Source organism: Gymnoscopelus microlampas (assembly GCF_963454915.1).
Source record: "Gymnoscopelus microlampas genome assembly, chromosome: 19".
NCBI classification, from domain to species: domain Eukaryota; kingdom Metazoa; phylum Chordata; class Actinopteri; order Myctophiformes; family Myctophidae; genus Gymnoscopelus; species Gymnoscopelus microlampas.
The window spans coordinates 29,938,625-29,966,355 of NC_139956.1; the positions used below are offsets into that span (position 1 = coordinate 29,938,625).

At 43.4% G+C, this 27,731-nt stretch overlaps 1 protein-coding gene across 2 annotated transcripts in view; it reads right to left on the reverse strand.

The window, feature by feature from the left end:
• The window catches only part of shroom4 (shroom family member 4), a 91,401-nt gene that overhangs the window by 27,157 nt on the left and 36,513 nt on the right, over positions 1–27,731 (reverse strand). The window contains exons 1-2 of one of the 2 annotated variants that reach the window (XM_084042973.1): positions 11,339–11,720; positions 1,814–2,035 (exon numbers count right to left, since the gene is read on the reverse strand). In XM_084042973.1, coding sequence (XP_083899099.1) covers positions 1,814–2,035; positions 11,339–11,364 — 248 coding nt within the window. In that variant the 5' untranslated portion in view covers positions 11,365–11,720. Of the gene's footprint in view, positions 1–1,813; positions 2,036–11,338; positions 11,721–27,731 lie in introns of those variants that run through there. The other variant, XM_084042972.1, reaches the window with a different exon arrangement.

Here is a 27,731-nt window from a genome sequence, read left to right on the forward strand (position 1 = left end):
ATGCCTCTGCATTTGATATCCCCACCCCCGCTCTGGTCATTCATTTGTATTGCTGGTCGGGATGTTTTTTATCCCTGATTCTGGTCAGACTGGGAAATGTAGACTGTCTACTGTATGTATGTCTATCTCTGTATGTTAATCACATTAAAGGAGTAGTTCACCCCAAAGAATTACTTATTTTCTATTAATTACACACCCCATGGAGATTGTTTTAGTTTTTTGTCGCATTCCTAAGCCAATCATTTGATGACCGGTCATCAAATTATTGGCTTAGGAATGCGACAAAAAACATCAAGGCTTCATGGGGTGTGTAATTGATAGAAAATAAGAACTTTTTGGGGGGAACTACTCCTTCAACCCTGGCAACCCTTCTTTGGTGGAAATCTGTCAAAATAAATATAAAACAAAGGCTAATGCCTGGCTGAACGGCTGTTAAGGTGAGACAGTTGTTTAAAAAAAATGATTTATTGATATACTGTAATTACTTTTGAACAGTACACAAAATTGCAGAAATACGCTAGATTGAAATAGAAACTCACCCCACTGAGTTGTAGTGCTACATCTTTATGTCATCATGATTTATATTTACTTTTTTTGTGAATATATTGAATAGTGAATATATTTGGGGGAAATAAGGCCCGGGATCTCTTGATATTTCACTTCTCTTTCAAAATAGCCGTCTACCGTTATTGATGCCCAGCCCCTTTCATTGTAGAAGTTCAAAAGCGCGTCTGCCATTCTACCTAACCCTATAAGCTTCCACCTCGGTCCCCCTAGAGACCGGCAGACAGACAGAGAACATGTTCACCGGGGGACGTCTGATTGGCTATCGCACAGGAATGTTTGAATGGAAGGCCCGAGAATAGACCAATGGGCTTCCTGCGTGGGGACCGTGTTGGCTTTGGAAGGCGGTGATGTCACTGGTTTCCTGGTCATTGTGGTGCTGTCATGAGGGCTGAATTCCCCTCCTGGTGACTGAGAGCAGAGGGACTAATGTATGTGTTGCTGTCATAGGGTGGCTGTGCTGTTATTAAAAGCTCTGACGCACCCCCCCACCCACACACAGGATGATGGTCACACACAGGGTTGGATTTTCTGAGGGGAAAAGAATACTTTATAGCCAGTTTAAAAAATAATCACAACAATGTCATTATCGGTATTTAGGATAACGCCAACGTGGATTATACACAAAAAAAGCTAAAGCTTGTTTCCATTGTGGTCTATTGTGGGGTGAGGGTGGGGGGGGGGGGGGGGGGGGGGGATGTCATCAGACAGGTAGACTGTCTGACGTGTTTGATAATATCACAATTTTGAATGCTAACGAAATTAACCCTGGGGGCCTTATTTGTGTCAAATTTTCCAATCAACAGTTCAAAAAAAAAAAAAAAAAGGTAAGCTTTGAGAGCTTGTAGATCGGCTATTTTCTAATTGCCAGGCAAAGAAGTATATGGGACTTAAGTGGGTAAGACATTTTTTCCTTTCATAAATCAAACCCTGGTCTCACACACACACACACACACACACACACACACACACACACACACACACACACACACACACACACACACACACACACACACACACACACACACACACACACACACACACACACACACACACACACACACACACACACACACACACACACACACACGCACTTTCATAGATCCCATAGACCTTGAAAAGCACCGTTTATCAAATAGTTTTGGTATGTACTGTAAGCGTGGGCATGCTAAAAAAAAGTTGTCCTGTCTGACTGTGTCTGTGTGTGTGTGTGTGTGTGTGTGTGTGTCTCTCTCTCTCTCTCTGTTACCTGTTGTCGGTGGTGTGCCAGGGTAGCGTGTAGGGCCCGGGGTGGAGGTGCATGGCAGAGGGGGGAGGAGGAGGGGGAGGAGGAGGAGGGGGGAGGGGAGGGGAGGCAGACGGGGGGAGGCAGGGCGGAGGAGGAGCAGGAGGAGGGGGCGGGAGAGGAAGAGGAGGCTCCGCTAGCTTCGCCAGGTGCCAGGAATGAGGTCTGATGAAAGGAACGCTGCGCCTGTGGACAGAGAGAGAGAGAGAGAGAGGTGAGTGAATGTATAATGGATGTATAAGTAAGGCCCAATTATTATATCGACGCGTTGTGAGCATGAAGTATGACCGATGGAGCATAAATTAGGCTTTTTTTAATGGGGGGTGGTGGGCTTTTTTTGGCCTTTATTGACAGTTCACAGTGAGTGAAGAGAGCCCAGAAACAGGGAGAGAGTCGAGGAGTGACACGCAAAGCAAGGATTCCCTCAGGCTCGGGAATCAAACCCGCTGCTAAGCTATGATCAGTCATTCCACTGATCATAGCACGGCACCGAGTGCCCAGCTATGATCAGTGGAATGACGCAAAGGAGAAACAATCTTTAGGTGTGCAGTCTGTGAACGAAAGAAACGGCACAAATCACAATGCGGAGTTCAATTCACAATGAAGCCGTTCTCTGCTACATCAATTTACACTGGCCAGTGGATGCATTTGCTGTTTCTTTTTCGTGACGTCATGCAAATTGCTTCTTGAGCCGTGATTGTTGATAAAACCCTGTTCTATACGGCGTGGCAGAGAGAGAGAGAGAGAGAGAGAGAGAGAGGGGTTGAAAGAGATGCATCAGATACAGGTGAGTATCTGTGCAATAGGATGGGAGTAACGAAGAGTGTGACTAAAAACTTGCAAATCCGAATCCCTAGACTGCTAGGTTTCTATTGTACAAGGGCTAAGATTTATGAGAAACTCTTCTCTGCAATAACTACAGCCAGGGGTGCCCTTGAGCAAGGCATATAAACTACTGTTGGCTCAACAGTACTTTCACTTTGATTGTTTTTTTTATCAAAGACTCCAAAATCTGTAAAAGCACATCCTTACTTAAAGCGAAACACTTGGAAGTGCTTTGAAATGTGATCACGTCTCATATATAATAACTGGGAAGCCCCTGCGGCCAGCCGTAAAAACACATGTTACACGTACAGTACGGTACAGTAAGTACCATAGACCCAAAGCGTTGGACTCTGTTCTAAAGGATTATTCCAGTCTACCATCAGATTCCCAGATTCACATGTCCGTTTCAAACAGGCTCTGCTGGAAGCCTATAATGGCGTGCGTGCGTGCTGTGAAAGTGAAAACTAGTGAGAGAGAAATCTTCTATACCATAATTGCAGTGGTGGAAAGTAACTAAGTACATTTACTCAAGTACTGTACTTAAGTACAATTTTGAGGTATTTGTACTTTACTTGAGTATTTCCAACTTTTACTCCACTACATTTATTTGCAAACTTTAGTTACTAGTGACTTTACAGATATAAATTATTCTATTATAAAACATACATTAACCACTTCAGCCCTACTTTATACATAGTCTATTTGAAAATAGCCAATCTACAAGCTCACAACTTGTGAGCTTGTAGATCTGCTATTTTCAAACTTTTTAGTACTTTTACTTTTGGTACTTTAAGTACATTTTGATGCCAATACTTTTGTAGTATAAGTGACATTCTGAACACAGGCCTTTTATTTTTATATTGCTACTTTTATATTGTGGTATTGCTACTCTTAAGTAAAATATATGAGTACTACTTCCACCACTGCATAATTGTTAGATTGTATTATTGTTACTACAGGTTTGTTTTAATTACTTAATGTACATTGCACACTGCACTGCGCTGACAAAAAAACGTTAACCTTTCATGTCAATAAATCATTTTTAATTTGACAGACTGGAGTGGGAAGAAAGGAGAGACAGAAATTCCAGCCAGGTATATTCTACACTTCCACACGGTTTCCTGGGACATGCCTGCAGTGTCTGAATGGCCCATTATGCAGCTAAGAATAGCCCTCAGAATAACAGTGGAATATCAGCCCCGGAATACCGCCCGGCTCGGATGGGAATAACTCCGGAATTCTTTCTGCGGAGTAGAGTGCACAAAAACAGCAACAAAAACATAACCGAACTGAATCGGGGAGCCAGGGAGGGAGAAGTGGTTTTGAAGGGTTTCCTTTGCAACCAAAGACGCACAAGGCCTGATGCCCGCGGCGGCCAACGTGTCCATCAAGTTTCTATGTGTGGTCCCATCACGTTTGATGGCTCTGTGTCCTGTCAAAGCAAGTCAACAAGACATGACAGCATGTTTATTTACTCATTGTTAGCTAAAAATAATAACGTCTGCACACTGGGTGCATGCTTCAAAGCTTTAAAATGTATTGGTTCCTTTTTATACCATCATTGGATGTGCACCGGCTCTTATTCAGACCCGTCTGTATGTTTTAAAGAATTTCACCTATAATGACATGCCCAAAATTGCGACGCCAGGTTGAAAGTGGTTAATGAATAAAACATTATTAATTTAGACCCAATCTGTATGGTACTTAATACCATATAACTTAAAAGGACAAGTGCGGAGGCGTTATCTATATTGATCCTAAATGACTGGCCAGATGTTATGCTGTTATGTGTGTTGCCAAGGCCCTGGAAAAGATGCGCTGTGATTGGCCAGTACAGTCACTATCATTGGAAGTTGTGCCGAACGTTCACACCAAAACATGATTTACGAGACTGTGGCGGCTCGTGTGGGAGAACCAAGGCATGGATGCCTGTGTAATGACAACTAATAACAGATTCATGAAGAAAAAATACATTTTGACCACAACAAATAGCATAAGCTTATGGGCTCCGCTCTATGCTATGAGGGCTGCTGGGGACTGATGGGGAAACTGGACGGCAATACTGCAAATAGACCCCATGGCCAGTCATTTGGGAAGTAGGAAAAAACGCCTATATGTTATTTTAGTCCGGACTTGTCCTTTAATACATCCGTAGTGGTTGGAGGTGGTCTCCCTACTGGGAGTTCCTGGAGATCAGAAGGCCAGTATCTGCCCTGGAGAAGGGCAGATCCTCTCGTGGGTAGGGCAGTAAATGTTATGTTTCCCACACAGGAGACCAGGGTTTGAAATGACCTCTCTACATCGGAGGGTGACATAAATGGTAAATGGTGCATTTGTATAGCGCTTTTATCCAACGTGCTTTACATAGATTGTGCATTATACATTCACCCATTCACACACACATTCACACACCGATGGCGGAGGAAACCATGCAAGGCACCAACCTGCTCATCGGGAGCAATTAGGGTTTCAGCGTCTTGCTCAAGGACACTTCGACACTAACTCTGGGGGAGCCCCCCAGCCCGGGATCGAACTGAGAACCTTGCAGTTTCCAGTTCACTCTACCCGGCCACTCTACCCCTGAGCCACTACCGCCCCAAAATGCATGGAGTGTAGCCTTAAAATGTATATTATACGCATATGATTTGCATTGGTTGTAGAAAACCCAAGGGAAACATTAATGTGCATCACACACTTTGTCGTGATCTAAACCAGTCAGCCAAAGGCTACTCTGAGGACCCCCTAGGGGCCCTGTACCCCCTGTTGAAGACCCCTGCCTTACTGGTTGACTTACAGCAGTGTGCAACCCCCGTTATACTCTGCATAAAGAACCAACAGCTACCATGTAAAGACTTCGGGAAAAGAATGCGGCTCCTGGAATAGGATGGAGAGAGGAGAGGAGGTGGGGGACATTTTTAGAGTATTATTGTTTATGATATGGAGTAGCAGGGGCCAGTGACCAAAGTAAACAGTGCCGTTTCCTGATTCAGTCGCCTCCAGAGTTCTCCCTCTTTATCTCAGAATCTCAGAATGACTGTTCAGCTCAACTGACAATGTCCTTAAATCATCCCCTGAGAAAGTTTATGGTCCGTCTGTCTCTATGTGTGCATTTGTGATTGAGAGCCTGTGTGTGTGTGTGCGTGCGTGCGTGCGTGCGTGCGTGCGTGCGTGCGTGCGTGCGTCCTTTGTACAAGGCGTTCTTGTACTTCTGTTTATGTGGACATAAATAAATACTTCAAATGTGTGTCTTCATGTGCACATACATGTAGTGTGTGTGTGTGTGTGTGTGTGTGTGTGTGTGTGTGTGTGTGTGTGTGTGTGTGTGTGTGTGTGTGTGTGTGTGTGTCTTGTGCACATGCATGTCTGCTTGCTTGTGTGGGTGTGTGCATCTGTGTACTCTTTATACATGTATGTGTGTGTGTGTGTGTGTGTGCGTGTGCGCGCGCGCGCGCATACACGTGTGGTAACTTCCATAACTAGCGCTAGACAAAATACCATTATCGAACGGACCACAGACTTCAGTGCTGTGGCCCCCCTCTCACTTTCACCGTTGAACTTTCACAGATTGATGACTCTGCGAAAAATCAAAACAAACAGACCCGACACCACCAGCACTAAGACGAGAAAGAAACGTCTGACAGGAGAAGGAGGGGAGAAAAATCTCCACTAGAAAACGAACATGAATCCAGTGTTTTGCAAGCAAACAATGTGATCTGGAAAACTATTGTACTTTGAAACGACAAGACTTTGAGAGAAAAAGTTCACCCAAACCACAGTGATTATATAATCAATCGCTTGAATTGCCGGAAAACACGATGAAGGGGAGGCGGGCCGGACGCCGGGGTATCCCACAATCCTTTGTGTTTCACGCCACAAATTGGCATATAAATGGAGCCGGGAGCGCAGTGAAAGGGAATCTGATAGAGGTGGTATTGATATCAAAGCGTTAACATCTTTCTTCACATCTGTAAGGAATATCAGCTGGACAGCGCATATTTGTCTTCTATTGTTGACCGTTTCTGAGCTTGTCATTTACCAATGCATATCGATGTTTGGGAGAAAGCTTGTATTTCCATATTTCAATATTGAACATTTTTGGGGGTGTAAATTTATGTCCTACTTTGTCATACAAAAGTGTTGCACAAAAGTAGTGAAAATAGCCGATCTACAAGCTCACAACATGAGAGCTTGTAGATCGTCTATTTTCACAATTTGGAATAGTTTTTAAAAAAAAATATTAAAAAACGAACGGTTTTGGACCGGACAAGGTTTCCACCCGACAGCAATGACATACATATTTATGCAAATATGAATTTGTTGTAATTATACCAATTATATTTTTTTCAGACATACACTGGACACGTGGCGCAGAAACTGCTTGATTTACCAACTGACACCATTTGCAACCAATGCCAATTTCTCATATTAAATCAGCAGTGGCTTCCGTTCAAGAGTGCCACCTCGTTCAGAACGCTTCACATGCTTTCACTCAGTGACGATGACCTCAGGCATCCCCAGTGCATTAAAATAACACTATTCCTCCAGTTCAGGAAGTCCTTTGACCCGACAATGACAAACATCTTGGATTTGTCAACAACCAACATAAGATCCTCCAATGACTTCATATCAGAAGGTCACGACGGTCCCACAGAATGTATTTGCCTTCGACAATGTCTCCCAGGCAACACCGCTTAGTTTGACTCGTCCTCGTAAACCACATGAACCCTAGCGCCCCTATTCTGGCCATGTCGTAAGAGGTGAGCTTGTAGATCGGCTATTTTCAGCTAAGCGATTTGGTGTAGATGGAAAAAAGGAGGGGACCAACTCAAGTATAGACCCCTGGGGTTAAATGGCTATAGCAGGTACAGTAGACACTATATAGGCCAGTATAGGCCAGTGGTTATCAAGCATTTTCAAGTCAAGGACCCCCAAATTGATATGCATTTGGCCACAGACCCCCATCTGAAAAGATTTTGTGCCAAGAACCCCCATAAGAGAAGATTTGTCAAAATGTTTTTAAATAGCCGAAATATGAAATATTGCTGGGGACTCGGTCACAATGACCTGGCCTTGAATGTGTCTAATGACCCCCCCCCCCCCCCCATGTCTCTCTCTACACCCACTCCTTCCTGTCTCTTTCAAGTCAATTTCCATAACTGTCTGAGCAGAAATGCCTAGAATAATAATAATGTTAAAAATAATTCTAGTTACACTGGGAGAAGTACGGCCTATTAGCAGCAGGGCTGAAGGCTAATTTATGCTTCATCGAAGCGTCCGTGTCGTATGACAAAAATGACGTGTTAACGGGTTTTGTCGTTTAATCTTTCTCCTATAGCATGGTCATCCGATGACGCAGCCTATTAGCACTATCAACTAGACCTATAATAACCCAGTGCATTTTATCTATTGGATGACTTTTTTATGCAGAGCAAGTTACAATGAATGCTGAGTCATTGTGGGTAAACAATGCGGGGGGGGGTTAGGAAACATCACACTACTAGAGAGATGCACCCAGCACCGTTATGGAGAACCAGGGTTTAATTTGGAACAAAAAAATGTATAAAACAGAGTGGAAGGGGCATTATGTTATACAGTATATATATATTTTTATAAGTTATATTTATATGTTTTATTTGATAGGTAACAGGGTAAAGAGACAGGAACCGGGGACTCACTGTCAGGCATTAGAGCCCATGTGGTATAAACGCCATAACCATTTAGCTATCGGGTCACCCGCCGGGGGGAACATTTTATTGACCACTTTAGACATATATCATTCTTAGTTCAACAAATACCAAAAATAGCCAATCTACAAGCTCACAATTTGGCCCAAAATAGGGACACCAGGATTAATGTGGTTAACATGCATATTCTTTTACAAAATTGTTATATCAAACATATTACAAACAGTCTACATTTCCCAAAAGGAAGTCTAATCAGAAGCAGGGATAAAGCATATCCCCACCAGTGACAAAAAAAGTATGAGGGGGATATCAAAAGCAGATTCTTGGATTCCCCCCACCAGCAAATTCAACCCTGGGCCTGTGGAGAACCTTTTGACGATCTTTCTAATTCTAACATACTTCGCTCAAACCCTCTCTATTCGTTTGACAACGAAACCCAGCTGAATAACACCCCTCAGTAAAAAACTAACAAGTCACAGGAAATCTCTTTTTACGGGGAAATGCAATGACACATAGACTTCAGTACATACAATGGGCTGGCTCTACTGTGGGAAACCAGGTGATTGGGTTAATGGACCACAGAGTAGTGATGCGACAACCGCAGACGTTCAGGAAATTTAATCAGATTCACAAGACGGAGCATCCGCTTCTATTTATGGAGCCTCTCTCTCTCTGTTGCATGTGTTCTGAATCCCTCACACTCACAAGGGATTCACTGAAACCAAGAAATACCATTTTAAAATGCTGGTCACCTGCGTGTGTGTCGCCGATAATCTGATTCAACCACATGAACCCTAGCGTCCCTGATCTGGGCAGGTCGTTAGTAGGTGAACATTCTGCAAAAATAGGGGCACATTCTGCAAAAATAGCAGATCTACAAGCTCACACCGAGTTGCAATGCAATGCAACACATTGTTAGCTTTTCGATCTACTATTTTCAGCAAAGAGTGTATGGAAAAAAGGAGGGGATCAAGTATAGATCTCTGGTGGACCCTGATTAACCAAGTATAGTGTTTAAGTGTTCAACTTCAGACACAGCCACATTTTTTTCTAGGTTAATTTCCGAAAAACTTTGGACGACCCGATAGCCGAATGGTTAGGGCGCATACGACTGACGGCGAGTCCCTGGTTCAATTCCTAGGCCGGCCGGACCATTTTCTACATGTCACTCTCCAACTGTCAACCGGTTTCCTATCTTTCTCTCACTGACTATCAATGAAGGCAGAAATAGGCCCAAATATATCTTTAAAACAAATACAAACTTGACCAAAGGCAGATGCACACCTTGAAAATGTTTGCGACAGGTGCGTAGGACAAAACCTGATAAAAAGGTCTAAGGACCGAAAAGTTGTTCTTGAATAAAGTATCTTTTTGCCAGCTACAAACAGTGTGCAGGATCACAATTGTTTATGCAAAGGTCAATTAATGAAAGACTCTTTGAAAAGAGTGACTGGAAAAGGAAAATAAAAATGAGATGAGAGAGGAGAGGAGGTGAGGTGAGGGGAGATGTGGGGACTGGGGAAATGAGGGGAGAGGAGACAGGAGGAGAGAAGGGAACACACTGAAACAGCAGAGGTTAGCAGAGGAGACACATTACAGTTTCAGAACGGTCCAGACAATCTGTAGTGGTGACTGACTGAGCCTCTATGAATGGCTCCATTGGAATGTCCTACTTAAGGTCAGAAACTGTAACAGCCAGCTGACTGATACCGCAAAGGTCAAACGCTCATAATCTGACTCACACACACACACACACACACACACACACACACACACACACACACACACACACAACACAGCATATCATACAGTAGAGCCTCTCAGACAGGCTGTCAGACAGACACACAGGGAGACAAATAGGTTTGTCAGACAGAAATCTAATAGATAAGCAGGAAGGTTGTGTGGCGTGCCGTTCCGGATGAATCAATGGGAGACGATCGACTCGGGACAGTGTGAAAGGGGACGATAAGAGTGCAAGTAACCACAAGGAAAGCGCATCACGTTGTCCGCCAGGAAAAGACAGCGCAGGAGCTCTGAGCTTAGGAAAATACACAGTTGTAGTTGCAGAACTGTAGGGGTCTATTTGGAAACCCCTCAAGGAATCCTGAGGGTCCCTGGATCCCACTTTGAGAACCACTGGTGTATAATCACGAGAGCTTTTCTTGGCATGTCATCATAGGCGAACACTTGGTGAAAATAGCTGATTTACAAGCTCACAAGCCAAGAAATTCGGTGTAGATGAATAAAAGGAGGGGGGCGAAGTATAGAGCCCTGGGGAATCCCGGTCAACAAAGTGTACAGGGTTTAAGTGATTAACAGAGCGGTGAACAAGCATGTTTTCCTTGTGATATTCTGAATCGGGGTTTGTTGTGATTTCAGAACTTGAATCATGTCTCTTTGCAGATTTCTAGGTGAGAGGTCTAATGTAAACAACAGTATACGCTATACGCTATGACAGTGGTTCTCAACCAGTGGTCCGGGGACCACCAGTGGTCCTTGAGGGGGTTCCAGGTGGTCCCCAACTAAATGATGGAGAGTTGGTAACCAAATGGACCCTAACCCTTATAGATCTCTCTAGAACTTTTGAGTGTAAAATGGAACGGTTTCATTTTACACTCTAAAGAGTTAAATTGTTGTTAAACATCTGCATTACTTAATTTACAAGAGTCTATACAATTAGAGAATGTAGAAGAATTGTTATTTTGATCAACGTTTCCCTGTTATCTCTCCTATAGTACCAACAACCAAAGTTTTGGGTATGAGAGGCTAAATCTCATCAAATGGTGGTCCGTGGCTCAAATTCCAAATAAATGATGGACCTTGATATGAAAAGGGTTGAAAATCACTGCTCTATATGACATGCCAAGACAGAAAACTGAAGACAAATTCAAATACACTAGTCCCTCTCTCCCGATTTAAGGGTAAGGCTGCAAGGCAGGTGTCCCACACGAAGACGGCCAAAGATGCGAGAGCCTCTTACCTACAGTGCTGCACACACAGAACCATTCAAGGCAGAGACAACGGATCCCAGGGTCGCTTGCCTTGTGTCACAAACGCGTCAAGGTCAAGTTGAGTTGAGCCGAACGTCCCTCTTAGAAACGCCACGGTGAACTTGTGAAGGCACCTGCAACCTCGAACGCAATCTCGCAAGTGTCCCGAGTGTTTCAAACGGCAACTCATAGAAAATAAAACAAAAAATAAAAGTATAAAACACCCCCCCGTCAGGCCAAACACACTCAAACTATAACTTCCCCTTCTCTCCCTCGCTCTCCTTATTTTTATGAGGAAAATCCCTCCCTTGCCTTCTTAAGTCTTGTGAGTGAGAATGTCCGGTGGTTTCCGTGAAGCCAGTGGTAACTGGACTGGACAGTAAAAACCTGCTGGTCCTCAGAGTGTGTCCGGCCATCTGAGGGGAAACTAACTCACAGGTTTTGACCAAGTGCCTGGCCCCCCGCAAGACAAGAAAGACAAAAAATAAAAACACCCAACAAAACCATACACACACACACCTCCTCCACCCCCTCCCCCCCGCACCCCCTCCTTTCCTCTTCACCTCCTCACCCTCCCTCGATTTTCTCGCTGGAAGACAAAACATTGCTATTCCTCCCTCCTCTCTCACTCACTCTCTCTCTATACTGCTCTCTCTCTCTCTCTCTCGCTTTGACTCTCTTCCACCACCCCTCTTCTCTCCCCCTCTCCCGCATGCTCTCTCTCTCTTTCCCTCTCTCTAACTCTATCCATCTCTCTCTCCTTCTCCCCCCCCCCCTCTCTCTCTCTCTCTCTCAGACAGGATGTGTGAGTAAGTGAGACAGGAAGTGTTGTGGAGCGTAGATAAAGCAGGGGACGGCTGCTAAAATAATACCCACAGTTCCACACTGTTATTGTTTGACAGAGGGAAAAATGCAGAGGTGCTTCCTCCTAGTGTGTGTTTTATGAGTGTGTGCGTGTGCATGTGCGCGTGTGCGTGTGCGTGTGCGTGTGTGTGTGTGTGTGTGTGCGCGTGCGCGTGCGCGCGCGTGTGTGTGAGACAGAGAGAGAGAGAATAGAGAGAGAGCATAGAGAGAGAGTTTTGAGAGACAGACAGAGAGAGAGAGAGAGAGAGAAAGAGAGAGAGAGAGAAGCATAACTACAGTAATGGCGCAGAAATGTTTGGACAGAAAAGTGGGGGTCCTTTCTTTCTTTCTTTTCTCAGATGGATGGAGAGCAACCAGAATAACATGGTGGTGAAAGAATGTCAGTGTGAGAAAGGATGTGTGGTTTTATAGGACAACATACAGCATGGAGACACATGACAGATGAAAGAGAGGAGAGAGAAAGAGCGGTGAAGAGATGGAATGAATAGAAAGGAAGGGAACAGGAGGAGGAGAGATTAGCCTATGAGGTTTTAGCTGACAACTATTTTTTTGCATTGCTTTGAAAGTAATAATGAGACTCATTTAGGACTGATATGACTAATTAAAACTAATAAAAATGTTACCGTGGTTGTTTAGATTAAAGTTGCAATCCGGGACTTATTCTAATGAATAAAACGTTATTTTAACCTATCTGTATGGCAGTATGTTAAAGCCTCACTATGTAACTTTCTTTTTATGAATAAAATGTAATTTTGTCCAATCTGTATGGTAGAGTATGTTAATACAATATAACTTATACAATAGGGGTGGTTGTATTTTGTCTCCCTGCTCTTCTATTGAGACATTTAGATTGTGTCAAAGGTCATAGACACAGGACCTGACCCGAATTTTGACCTGATGGCCAAAATTCAAAACAAATGTCAGCACTTACGCAGGAAGAAGAGTTAAGTTATTCACTATATTTATCTGTGGAACCGAGTCAAACAAAATGCCTCAACTCCTACAATTCCAAGTGCTTGTCAGGGTGGTGGGGGGTCCCCAGTTCAAATATGATTTTTTTTTTGGGGGGGGGGGTTGCGGCCTGAAAGGTTTGAGAACCACTGACGTAGAACACCTACTGGTTGACAAATATTATTGCCTGAAGCTCATAAGCGCAGTATATCCCCTGGCCACGCAGGGATTCCATTAGAAGAGTGGTAGAAGTTTGAGCTCCCATGCAGGAGACCCGGGTTCAAATCCCAGAGAGAACAAGGAAATTATGGATTGCAGCTTCAATTAACATATTTGGGGGTCAGTAAATAACCTTCTGTGACTTTCAGCAAGCTCATGCTACGAGCTTGTAGATCTGCTATTTTTGAATATAATGGTTAAAGCAACAAAAAAAAATCAAAAACGACACAGTCAGCGTTCTGGATTGAATGGGTTAATCTCTGGATTGTCACCAGACGTGTCCGTAAGTGTTGATCTCTTGATACGTCTGGCTACGCGAGATTAGCTCTAATGCAGTAAATAAAACCCCACCCAACCGGTGAGCTAAGTAGGTCAAATCAAACGCAAACGGATGTCTGAACTGACCTATTTGTGAGAACGGACCACTACAGCATACTGTACATAGTTTCTAAAGCCCTCCCCATACAGTATAGATCTGCTCACGCACCTTTATGTCTTACCTCAGTACTATGTGTAAGTAAATATGGAGTTTTTTTTTGTATTGATTGATCTCTCTTCCCCCTTGCCTCCCCTTCTTCTTCTTTCCTTTTTGATTGTTTTTTTTATCCCACGATTTTTGTAACTCATTTTTTTTCACCCAGTGCCAATTGCCTAAGCTGTAATCCTGGGCGCTACTCTCCCTCTGCCAGCCTGGGGAGAGCCTCGAACTTAGCTCATGCTTCCTTCAATGCATGAGTAGTGAGCAGGCCGCTGCTTATCACCTGACAGGTGGGAGTCTCCCCGGTAGGGGATAGCGTGTGGAAGGAACACGTTATTCCAACCAGTTCCTTTCCCCTCCATCAGGCGCCCCGGCTGACCAGGGGGAGGCGGTTTAGAGACCAGGATTACTGCATGTTTTTGTGAGGGTACCTACACTAGGGGACACGGGGAGAACTTGCAAACTCCACACAGAGAGGCCCTTTCGCCAACCCCACCTAGGGTATGGGCACTGATGACACGGAGAAGAGAACACACCCCCAGCGCCCTCGGCGGGAATCGAACCCTTTCTTTTTTATGGAAATAACAAGAACGATGGATCTTGCACAAAAACAAATTTCACCCACTGTTTTACACCTGTAAACCTGTGATGAGACAATGAAGCTGATTCTGATACAACAACAGACGGTGAAAAGAAATAATTTAAAGTGGATGAGAAGAGAACGAATGACGGCAAAGGAAAAAGGAGAGAAAGAAATGATAGAGGTGCAGGAAAGTGGTTTCAAAAGGAAAAGAAAGTTAAGGGAGCATCAGGCCAGCTCACAGTGGGAAGAGAGTGGGCTGGAGAGAGATGAGAGTGTTTTAATAGCTTGTCCAAAACCAAAGCACAGCAGAACACAACGAAAATAGCACCGCTCCACTGTGAAACGCAGACACAAAAAACACCAGGGGAGGAACGACCTTTTAAAAGAAGTTTACAAAAAGGGCACATGCACATCCAAGCAATAAAATACAATAGGTGCTGTGCAGAAGAACATGTGGAAACAGAAAAATAGAGTCAGGACACTGGCTCATGCTCTCGTGAATATATTAACCCATTAAGACCTGAGGCCCATTCTAAAAATGTCTTCTAAATCCTAACCTTTTTCTGAAACGCGTATGTTGCTATGTCAATGGTTCTCAAACATTTTCATGTCAAGGCGGACCCCCAAAATTGTATGTAATTGGCCGGCGACGCCCATCCCAAGGTATTTTGTTCCAGGGACCCCCAGAAGCAAATATTTGAGTTAAAGATGTTCGCTTTCAAATACATATATATTCAAAGATTTGCACAAAGTGACGCGATGTGAGCTTGTATATCTGCTATTTTTGAATAGCCAACGCTAAATTCTAAAATGACAAAGAAGCTTTCCCGGTTTTAATGGCTTAATATATGGTAACAAATGATAATCATAATTAATATCCATGGGAGCATGATCCAGTGTGAGAAACAACCAGTTCTCACAGACTTATTTGCTATACTATAATATCTAAGGCACAAAGGATATGTGCTGCTTTTATTGTCCACACTATCCCACGTGCTCTGGATTCTGCTTTTCCCAATCTTAGGAATAAACCACTTAAACCCTAGTCTATACTTAGATGCCCTGGGGTCCTCCAGAGGTTTATACTTGGTCCCCTATTTTTTGCCGAAAACAGTTCATGTCTTGCGCTTGTTTGCCTATTATGACATGCGCAGAATTGGGATGCTACGGTGGTTAAACTTGTTCTAATGAGTTTAGCTCTTCTGCGGTCTCTCTGAATCAAGCTGAGCAAAATGCACAAAGAAAAGGTTAAGAGTTGAAGAAGTCAGAACTCACCTCTCTGTTATAAATGCCATTCTTTTCCAGCTACAATCCTTCCAACATTCCACAACTGGCCTTGATTTAAGAGACAACTGAATTAGCTTATTATCAGCACTGTCTGTCAGCCCTGCGTACAAAATGCAACACCACCACACACACCAGAGGTTGTAAGACTGAGAAGGGAACGAGTGCTGGCGACATGTGGAGAGTAACTACAGGCCTCGTTTTTATGAATGACATCGGTAATATATAGCCAGTGATAACACAACGGCACAAAGACAAACAGAGAGAGAACATGATAGCATAAGAACAACGGAAAAGGGGTGAAAGGAATGAAGAGGGGGGAAAGATAGCTAAAGTAACAGAAGGGATGACATTTTATTTATGTTTCAGGAGAAAAAAAAACTATTTCCACTATATGTTAGTGGGTTGAAAATAGCATATTTCTATGTTAGAGTTTCTGCCTGGCATTCCCAAAATAGGGAAACCAGGTTGAAAGTTATATAAAAGTCAACTTTTTATCATCATGAATGTTCTTATTTCAGTAGAGGTCGAATATCCACAATCTTCTGCTTTAATTTAAGTTGTAATTAACTTTGGCAATAGCTGCATGAAGCAGCTTCGAATCTCTCAAGAGCTATTAGAGGGGTGTGTGTGTGTGTGTGTGTGTGTGTGTGTGTGTGTGTGTGTGTGTGTGTGTGTGTGTGTGTGTGTGTGTGTGTGTGTGTGTGTGTGTGTGTGTGTGTGTGTGTCTTATCAGAGTTGAAGTTTAACTAGCCGCAGCGCAGCAGACAGTTAATAACCACAGCCTGACACTGGGCTTCAAAGGACTTCCTGGAGGAGACTCCTATCTCCCGCAGACTTGACGGGGAGACGTGTGCGCGCGTGTGTGTGTGTGTGTGTACGTGCGTGCGTGAGAGAGAGAGTGTGAGAGGATATCCATCTGTGTGTTTGTGTATATTAAATGTGTGTATGTATATATGGATGTGCGTGTAGATTCCTTACATACCTCGTCTTCCCTTCAAAAAGGGTGAAAGGTTAACCATGGTACAAAACCTAAACAACCTCGCCCCGTCTACCCCTCCCCCCATCTGTCCCTTTGTTTTTGCCCGCAATCATGACCTATTTGTTTGTTTTATGAGTCTCCCGAAGAGAGTGTGTGTGTGTGTGTGTGTGTGTGTGTGTGTGTGTGTGTGTGTGTGTGTGTGTGTGTGTGACGGGGGAATGCCTGCGTGTAATCAGCCTCCTGTCTGTTTGTCTTATCGCCCTTTATAACTTGTCATTATGGACATTTGCTGCACACGGTACACAGACACACAAACACACACACACACACACACACACACGGTGCATTCGTAAATTCGCTCCAGAGGGCGTCGGAACGCACTGAGGGGCGAATTTTCAAAGAAACGGATAGCAGCCGCTGATAGTACCATGAATTATGCATCATTTGCACCCACATCTCAAGGTCTGATTCAGTAAAGATGATAATGACATGCCGGCGCAAACACACCCATGAAGTTCTGCAAATGAGTGCAGTTTGCTCTGGTTTCGCGTCTGATTGCAATTATCCATGTGGCAACGTGTACAGTAAATGGTGACTTTCGAGTCACACTATTTATCCGTGCGCTGAATGCATCTTTTGACTATCACTGAGGAGTTTGTGGATTTAGTGCCGAGGCGTCATGTAGGCCAGTGGTTTTCAACCCTTTTCATATCAAGGTCCATTATTTATTCTGCATTTAGTCTGAGATTTGGACTCTCAGACCCAAAACTTAAGAATATTTTCGTTGGATACGATTTTGTCCACAATTCCATGCTGTATTGATGTTGGTACCATAGGAGAGATAACAGGCAAACGTCGATCAAAATGACAATTCTTTAATTAAGTAATGCAGGTGTTTAACAATAATTTAACTCTTGAGAGCATAAAATGAAACCAAATGGACCCGTAAGTGTCCATTTGGTTTCATTTTACTTGAGAGCATTTTACGCTCTCAAGAGTTAAAGATCTATAAGGGTCCATTTGGTTACCAACTCTCCGTCATTTAGCTGGGGACCACCTGGAACCCCCTCAAGGACCACTGGAGGTCTCCGGACCACTGGTTGAGAACCACTGATGTAGGCCTAGCAAAAACCTGAAAATGGACAATGCCTGAGTGTAGTCATCGAAGTGGTTTGAATTTGATCAGAGCCAATGGACTCAACCATTGGCAAATTGGTGCTCTTTTGTACAAAAATAATATTTGACATGGCATACCCTGCCTCACATGAGTTCACTGGCTGAGCAGAGGGGCTTGTTCACAGACGTTTCTTTCAATTAGGCTACTGTACGACTGGGAATTGGACTATTCAAGAAGAACATTGTTGTTAACGAAGGCTTATAGACAGACAGACACACTCAGTCTACATACCAGGTAGTCAGTGCTCATACCACAGCATGATGGCAGGAAGGGTGAAGTCCACTGCGGCCTCCAGAGCACAATGCACTGTTTGTTACTGCTAAAACCGTGTGCGTGTGTGTGTGTGTGTGCGTGTGCGCGCGTGTGTGTGTGTGTGTGTGTGAGAGTATGCGCGCGTGTGTGTTCTAACTCTCACACACTCTAAATGAGCAAGAGTGACAAACAACTTGTCAACTCTGCTCAACACCTCACCTCTTCCTGACCATTACACCCCCTCTCTCTGTCTCTCTCTCTCTCGTTCACATCCTTTTCATTTCATAAGAGTGCTCCATTGACTATTACTATGTCGGATTAAATTGCGATAATCATTGAAACAAGACGCTTTCTGATTAATGAAAAACATTAAGAACTTCAAACGTGTATGCAATGCTCCAGTACAGTCAGTCAAAGGCCAGCAGTATAGCATTGTACTGGTTGTACTGGTCAGCTCCCAGTGACCAACAGTAGAAGACTGTGGTTGTACTGGTCAGCTCCCAGTGACCAACAGTAGAAGACTATGGTTGTACTGGTCAGCTCCCAGTGACCAACAGCAGGTGACTGGTTGAACTGTGGATGTGTGTTATTGTACGAGGTATGAGGCATATAAGGTTGAGCCGAGTTAATGAAAGGGCGTGCGAGGTAGAAGGTACAAAGCACATCCTCCTCTCTCTCTCTCCGGTATGACCTGACATCACTGACCCGCTATAATGACACATAATGTCTGAGTTCCTTTTCCTGACAGAGCACATCTTTTTAACATATGTCTGGCTCACACTGTGTGTGTTTGTGTCCATAGGCCTAAACAAGTATGTTTCGATGTTCTATTCCCCCTCAGAGTGTGTGTGTGTGTGTGTGTGTGTGTGTGTGTGTGTGTGTGTGTGTGTGTGTGTGTGTGTGTGTGTGTGTGTGTAGACAGTGTCATGTGTCATTGAATCCCAGTTTAATGAGTTAGCTAATAAAATGCAGCCCAGAGGATCATCTGAAAGCAGCTGTACAGAGATAACTAGAGCAGACCACACACACGCACACACACACGTTGGCATTTTCATTGTGCACCAGCGTGCACCTATGTATAAATCAGGAAGGAATATCTCTAACCCCTAAACCTAACCTCTGAATGTCTAATCTGAACCATAATCTTTTCCTAACCGTACGCCTAACTCCTCAAATATTATGTTTAACCCTAACACAACCATTTCTCTTGTGTAGGACCAGGAAATATTTCCTCACACACGCCGTCCATTTCTCAAATTCTACTATACACTTACTATACACACGAGCATAGTAATTGAACACTCTGATAAGACAACACACACATACACACACACACACACACTGCAGGGGGTAGGAGGCAGAGCAACAAACCATAAAGTTCTCGAACCGAGAACTTTACGAGAACTTTCTGGTTCCCAGTCGGCTGCTCTGCCTAGCAGAATCTACAAGCTCATAGCGCAGAACTCTGCCGCGCTATGAGCTTGTATATCTGAAATTTTTGAATAGCCAAAGAAATCTTAAAATGACACAGATGCGTTCCCGGATTGAATGGGTTAAGCCAGTCAAAATGTTGCATTTTGAAACATTTGTGTTGCATCAGCAACTAACAAAATGTCTCATCAACACAAATGTTGCATCTGCAACTACTTTGATGTGTCGCCGGGCTTTCCACACACGAGGAACAATTAACTTTTGAGGAAGCGTCCAAGTTTCGTTCCCGTTCACCAAAAATAACCAATCACGTCAAAGAAATCACCCGTGAACACTTCTAACTGCTAGTACGGATGAGCGGGTTGGTGTGAATGGATGGTTGATGAGCATGGCTGCCTCCACCATCGGTGTGTGAATGTGTGTACAGCATTAGCATATAATGTGTAAAGGCTCTATCCGTGTCGTTGATGGCTGCATGTGAATTACACCGTAAAGCACTTTGAATGTTCAATGGTCGGAAAGACAAGAAAGGCAACCAGGCACTATATGAATGCAGTCCATTTACACCGGGAGACAGACACTTACACAAACACACACACATACACACACACACACACACAGGCCACAGAGGAAAACGTGCAACACACTATATAAATGAAGTCAATTTACACTGGGGCGTGCGCACACACACACACACACACACACACACACACACACACACACACACACACACACACACTGCTGTTAATGCTGTGAACTATCCCAGGGGGTAAAAACCAAAAACCTTCTTTAATCAAGACCAGAGTGGTATGCGAGTGCACGTGTGTGTGTGTGTGTGTGTGTGTGTGTGTGTGTGTGTGTGTGTGTGTGTGTGTGTGTGTGTGTGTGTGTGTGAGTGTGTGTGTGTGAGTTGTCCCCTATGGGCAATATCCAGCATGAGAGTGTGTGCTTGAGGAAGAGGTCTTAAGGAATGCGAAGAATGCCTATTGTTCAGTGTGGAACAGGCAGTGATGGGGGTGGGGGGGAGAGGACAAAGGGGGGGCAGACTATTGTTTTTCATGGTCTTTTGGCACCACAGACCACAGTTTTACCCCAGTCTCCAGGGACCCAGTGGTGAAACATTCTAAACAAGGGGGATAAGTGTGTGCGACATGCGTGCGTGCATGTTTCTGTCTGTAAGGGGGAAAAAATCAGAACAGTATGAATTTGGGCATGAACATTTGCGCGCACATATGCGTGCGTGCGTGCGTGTGTCTTTCCATAGATAGATACATAGACCTTTATTGATCCCACGGGGGGAAGTCAGTCGCCAGAGGAGGCACAGCAGTTACGGTACAGATAGAGATTAGAAGTACCTGTAAGATACAGCCGGGTCAAACATTCCATCTTTGCCTGCAGGAAAAATTCTAAACAGGATGAATATGTGGGTGTTTGCGTGTGTGTGCGCGCGTGCGTGCGTGTGTGTGCGTGTGCGAGTGTGTGCATGTGTATACGTGGATTGCGCGCACACATCTGTCTGTCTGTGGTGGGCACCCACAGACCTCTCTCTGACAGCGTCTCTAACAAGTCTACTTGGAAAAAAAAGGAACTTTAAATTGACTCAGCATGTAGATTAGGTAGAAACATTTATGGCTGGAATACAACAGAGTATAAAACAATAGGACAACAATAGAATATAATAGAACTACTATCCTTTAACCGCGTGAACCCCTTGTGTCCCCGTCCGGGGGGCATGTCATAATAGGTGAACATTCGGCGGAAATAGGGGAACATTTGTCAAAAGTGGCAGATCTACAAGCACACAACTTATCGCATTTGACGTGTTGTAAGCCTGTAGATCGGGTATTTTCGGTGAAGATATTTGGTGTAGAGGGAAAAAAGGAGGGGACCAAGTATAGACCCTTGGGGGACCCCGGTCAATGAAGTATAGGGTTTAAGTGCAAGTGCAAAGGGAGTCTGTCGTTGTCATATAAAACAGCAAGCAAGTATTTTAATAAATGTAATAAATACACAGAACCGTGGGTCCTATTTGTGTTGTTTTAGTCCTGTCTTGTTGTGTGTCTTCAATACCAATACCGTTTGTGTGTGTGTGTGTGTGTGCGGAGTGACTTCATTTAACTAAACTTTTGACTAAATTCCCAACTGCACCTCCAGTCTCACCTGTCTTTGATCTGCCCTCCTCCTCCTCTCCCTAACCACCGTGCGACGGCATAAATGTTTAGCTCATCTGTAGCCCAGATGAAAGACCTATGTTGAATAAAAACCCTGTTTACCCCGTCACAACATCAAAAAGACACCATCTCGTCATCTCGTTTAATTAGCTGGTTTCATTTCGCGTTCGAGCTACCGGTGGTTGAGTGTGTGAGCGAAGGCAGGGAGGGGTGGGTGGGTGGGAGGGGAGTGCCGCGTGTCCAACCAGTGGTGTAAAGTAACTAAGTACATTTACTCAAGTACTGTACTTAAGTACAATTTTTAGGTATTTTTTTTACTTTACTGGAGTATTTCCAATTTTCTGTGCTTTTACTTCTACTCCACTACATCTCAAGAGGCAAATATTGTACTCTTTACTCCACTACAATTATTTGAAAACTTTGTAGATTTTGATTATTATTACAAAACATACATTACCCACTTCAGCCCTATATACATTTTGGTCATTTGAAAATAGCCGATCTACAAGCTCACAATGTGTCGCATCGCGACGCATTGTGTGCTTGTAGATCTGCTATTTTCAAAAATACATTTTATACATTTGAAAACTTGAAATGGGACATTCTGCATAATGAGTACTTTCTACTTTTGGCACTTTAAGAACATTTTGACACCAATACTTTTGTACTTTTACACAAGTAAATGTTGAACTCTGGACTTTTACTTGTGAGAGAGTATTCCTATATCGCAGTATCATACTTTTACTTAAGTAAAATATATGAGTACATTTTCCACCACTGTGTCCAACATTGACAGTCAGTGTTAGATTTTGTAGGCCATTTTTTCTTGAGAAAAAAGGGGAAAGATCACCTCTCCCTTTGTTTCTGAGGTTCTGGGAGTATTTTCTGCCTCGTTCGCCCTGTAATTTGACATTTTTCCCTCACGTCGGTTTAGATTTGCGACTCGGATTTGTTTTCATAAAGTCGACTGGCGGGGCTGAAACGGGATACGGCATGTGGGTCATGTGCGGCTGTACGCATGATGACATAGCATATAATAAAGAACAGGGCAGTGCGGCCGGGGCGTGGGTATATACGTACTGTACATAGACCACGAGTTGTTGTTGATATGTCCATGCTGATATGCAGTATATGCGTTTGTGTTGTATTTGACAGTTGGCAGCACACACCCCGCTGGTGTTATCTTTAGTGTGTGACTGGAAGCACGGCGAGAGAGAGAGAGCAAGAGAGAGAGTGGTACACGGGCTTTGGCAAGGGTTTGATCAAATCTTCAGTGCTCATTTTAAGTGTAAAATCTGACCCAAACGGATCCTCATGGATTAATTCAAGAATGACACTTGAATTAATCCATTAACCCATTAAGGCCTGAGGTTTCCGATTCTACAAAATGTCTTCTAAATCCTAAGAGTTTTTTGAAAAAAACGTATGTTGCTATTTCAGCGGTTCTCAAACTTTTTCATGGACCTCACACACAAGGACCCCAAAATGTATATGTATTTGGCCGCGGACCCCCCATCTCAAAATATGTTGTTGCAGGGACCCCCAGAAGCAAGGATTTGAGTAAAAAATGTTCGCTTTGAAAATATATATATTCAAAGATTTGCACAAATTTGCACAATTAAAAAACATAGCAGATCTACAAGCTACGATCTTGTATATCTGCTATTTTTGCATAGCCAAAGTGTAAAATAATTATTTTTTAGCTCAAATGAAAAACACAGATGCGTTCCAGGTCTTAATGGGTTAAGTCAGACGCGTAAACACCACAGACGCGCATATACACGTATAGTAAGACAAGACACACAAGCACCACAGACACTCACATACATGGAGGCCGACACGCAGACACAAAAACAATAAGAGTATTATGAGCCATTTCCTATTCCGTCAACAGCTGTAAATAAATATTGTTTAGTCTGTCAGGTCATGTTAAACCACTGACACACACACACACAAAGAGAGAGCTACCACAAGTAGACCTGTGCTGGAGAGGAAGTAGGGAGCTTAAACATTGGGAGGAACAGGAAATGATGTGATAATTGAAGAATGTTCCTTTTGCCTATACTCAGCAGCCCACTGTGAGAATGCGCGCACGCGCGCACACACACACACACACACACACACACACACACACACACACACACACACACACACACACACACACACACACACACACACACACACACACACACACACACACACACACACACACACACACACACACACACACACACACACACACACACACACTTAAAATTTGCAATTTAATTTGTTACAAAACGGAATTGATTACAGAGTGGCATTCTGTGACTTGTTGCTTATAAAGACAACTTGACTAGATCTCACAGAAAACGTCACTCCTCCTCATTCCCATCCTCTCCTCCCCTTCTCGCCAACGGGTGGCAACTCAACCCCAGATGTACACGCGTGTTGGGCAGGAGCCTCGTCAGCTTAGGCTGTAACTTTCTTCATTTCAGAACTATGGCCACCATTATTGTTTAGATAGTTTTGCTGCGTTCACACCGGCAGACACAAAAAGATACAAAGACACAAAGCTACACAGCATATTTGTAGCTGAAGTCGAAACCAGCTCAACGTTTTTGTAGTTTTGTTGCTTTTGGAGCAGCTACAAACGTTGGGAGTAGAACCTCAGCAGCATTGGGAGTAGAACCTCCCGTTTTAGAGACAGCACATACCTCCAAGCAGTCAGGCACCTTAACGACACTCTTGCACTACAAACACAAACTAGACGGTATGCACTTTAAATATGCACTTTAAAAATTGCTACATAATTGCACTAAGCAGTTTCTACTACTGTCTGTACTGTATACATGTGCCAAAGCTGCAGCTTGGTCCTGGTTTGGTTCTGTTTCTTGTGTCTCTTTTTGTTCTTGTCTTTTGTGCTGTTGTTTATTGTGTTGTCTTGTATGTGAGAGGAAGTACCAAGACAATTGCCTATCAAACTTGTTTTGAAATGGCAAATAAATACTTGAACTTGGTTTTATCTTTGCATCTTCATGTCGCAGGCTTCCATTGAAAAAGAATGGGAACCTGTATCTTTGTGACCGCAGCATGTAGACTTGTGTCCAGAAACATTGGGAACATTCATAAATAAGAAATACAGGCAAAAGGCACACAGGGTCATTTTAGATCCTTTTGTTTATAGAATTATTATTAAATTCTCAGTCTTCCACTTACCAAGTCCACACACCAATTCTTAGTCCACACAGTCCACTCCACACCAATGATTAGCAACGCAACGAGTTGCACCTTGCAACCAGTTGAAGCGGTCTGAAGTTAACTGCCCCTTCGGGTTACATGTCGCCTTTCCGACATGTCGCCTTTCCGACGTTAACGAACCCTATACTTAACCCTAACCGCACGCGGAAGCCACTAGTCGGAGTGGCGAGATGTCGGAATGCAGACATTACCCCGCCCCTTCGCAGTGCAAAAGGGCAGTTTGGGGATTCTGTTGCAAGTGGTTGCCGTTGCAACTTGTTGCGTTGCTATTCATTGGCGGGTAGTACTGGGCTTTAAGATATGCAATGTTAACAGGATTGCAATGTATTGCATCGTGAACGGAGTGGCAATATCCTGTTCCATATTATATAACATAACAGGAACACAGATGCAAAAATCGTCAGGCATTCACACATTTCACTTCAGACACAACAAGACAAACATGCAGATTGCAGACACACAAGCATACAGAGTGTGTGTGTGTGTGTGTGTGTGTGTGTGTGTGTGTGTGTGTGTGTGTGTGTGTGTGTGTGTGTGTGTGTGTGTGTGTGTGTGTGTGCGCGTGTGCGTGCGTGTGCGTGTGCGTGGCTCTACATGTACACACTTAAACACACGTGCACAAAATCCAAAACCCTGTTATATATACACAACAAAGGACACGCATGCATGCAGACACAGAAAAAAACATGCACGTGTGCGTCCATGCGCACACAAAGGTGTGTGCACACACACACACACACACACACACACACACACACACACACACACACACACACACACACACACACACACACACACACACACACACACACACACACACACACACACACATTCCCATTAGAACTTCGTTCAACAAAGGCTTTGTGAAAACAGGAAGCACTTTGAGGAAGCATTTCCAGGTTGGGACAACAAAACATCCTCCACATTCCATCCCTTCCAGAAATGTATTGTATAATGACAATTTAAAAAAAACATAATTCACCTCAAACACACTGTTACAGTCTAAAATTCCTCTAGTGCTAAATTAGCCATGTCCAGACTTTCTGGGAAAGGCCAAAAGGTTGAAATGTTGCATGCATGGTGGACTCTGCATATACGCCTACATATTTTCAAAATCACACATGTCCATATACAGTGGTGGAAAGTACAGTAACTAAGTACATTTACTCAAGTGCTGTACTTATGTACAATTTTTAGGTATTTTTACTTTACTGGAGTATTTCAAATGTTTTGATACTTTCATAAATGAGAAATACAGGCAAAAGAGACAATTTTAGATCCTTTTGTTCATAGAATTCATAGAATTATTATAGAATTCAAACTGAAAATAAGGGAAGATCTCTATGAAAAACGATGGGAAAAATGGATAATATATATAATCCTAAGAGAAGGGATGTGATGATTTAAGAAAATAAGGTTAATGTGCACCCCCACAAAGGTCAAAATATGTAATTTATTTTATTTATATTCTTATTATTATTATTTTTTTTTTAAGTAAATGTAAATGTCTGTTTTATGATTTGTGTTTTGTTTTATTTGACAAAGTGATAAATGTAACTGTTTTGATGTATCCTTAATAAAAACAAAGTTATAAAAAAATATATATATATATTATAGAATTCTCACTTCCACTTACCAAGTCCACACCAATTCTTAGTCCACGGTCCACACCAATGATTAGCAACGCAAGTGTTAAACGAGCAGTTGAGCCACATCGTGCATCAAATCTACTCTGCACCCCCTGCTGTCTCTTGCCTTTTCCTTTCTTGCCCCCCCCTCAATTATAAAAAGCTATTTCTCCCAAGCAGTCACACAAACAGAAGGGATACTGTGCAAAAAGGGAAATCTTACTGAGTAATGCTACGCGGGGCTGCCAAGACAAGCACACAGGGCCAAACAAATCCCTGCAGATACATTGGATCAGTCTGCACTGTTAACTGGCTTTTAATTGAGCTTAAAATAACAGTTAGTTGTGGCAGGCGCACGCAATTTATAAGACGTATAGTGGATACACAGAGAAGTTTGTGTGTGTACGAACACACCTACACTACATTTTATAGCCCGGTGGTTCTCAAAAGTGGGGTCCGGGGACCCCCAGGGGTCCTTGGGAGGGTACCAGGGGGATCCCCCCAGCAAAAGCAGTAAATATAGCGTCGAGGTCACTTTAACCACTTTATCCATTTACTGTATATGATGGCTTTTCAAAAATAGCAGATCTACAAGCTCGCAGCCCGTCACTTCGTGCCGCGCTGTGAGCTTGTAGATCTGCTATTTTTGCATTTTTGTGAAAAATATTGAAAATGTTTGGGAAATTTTTAATATACACTGCTCAAAAAAATAAAGGGAACACTTTGATCAAGTGTTCCCTTTATTTTTTTGAGCAGTATATATATATATTTTTTAGAACATAAATCTTCTCTTCTGGGGGTCCCTGGCACAAACCTTTTAGATGGGGGTCTGCGGCCAAATACCTATCAATTTGGGGGTCCCTGACATGAATAGGTTTGAGAACCACTGTTATAGCCTACACACGTACACACACAAACTACACATAAGTGATGCATACACAGTACACACTACACTTACACTAGATTGTGTGCAAACACTAGCATACTGTACATAACCTAATACAGTGGTTCTCAAAGTGGGGTCGGGGCTGGGGACCCCCAGGGGTCCTTGAGGGAGGTCCAGGGGCTACCCAGCTAAATGATTGGTAACTCTGATTGTGTACAAATGGAACCAAATGGACCC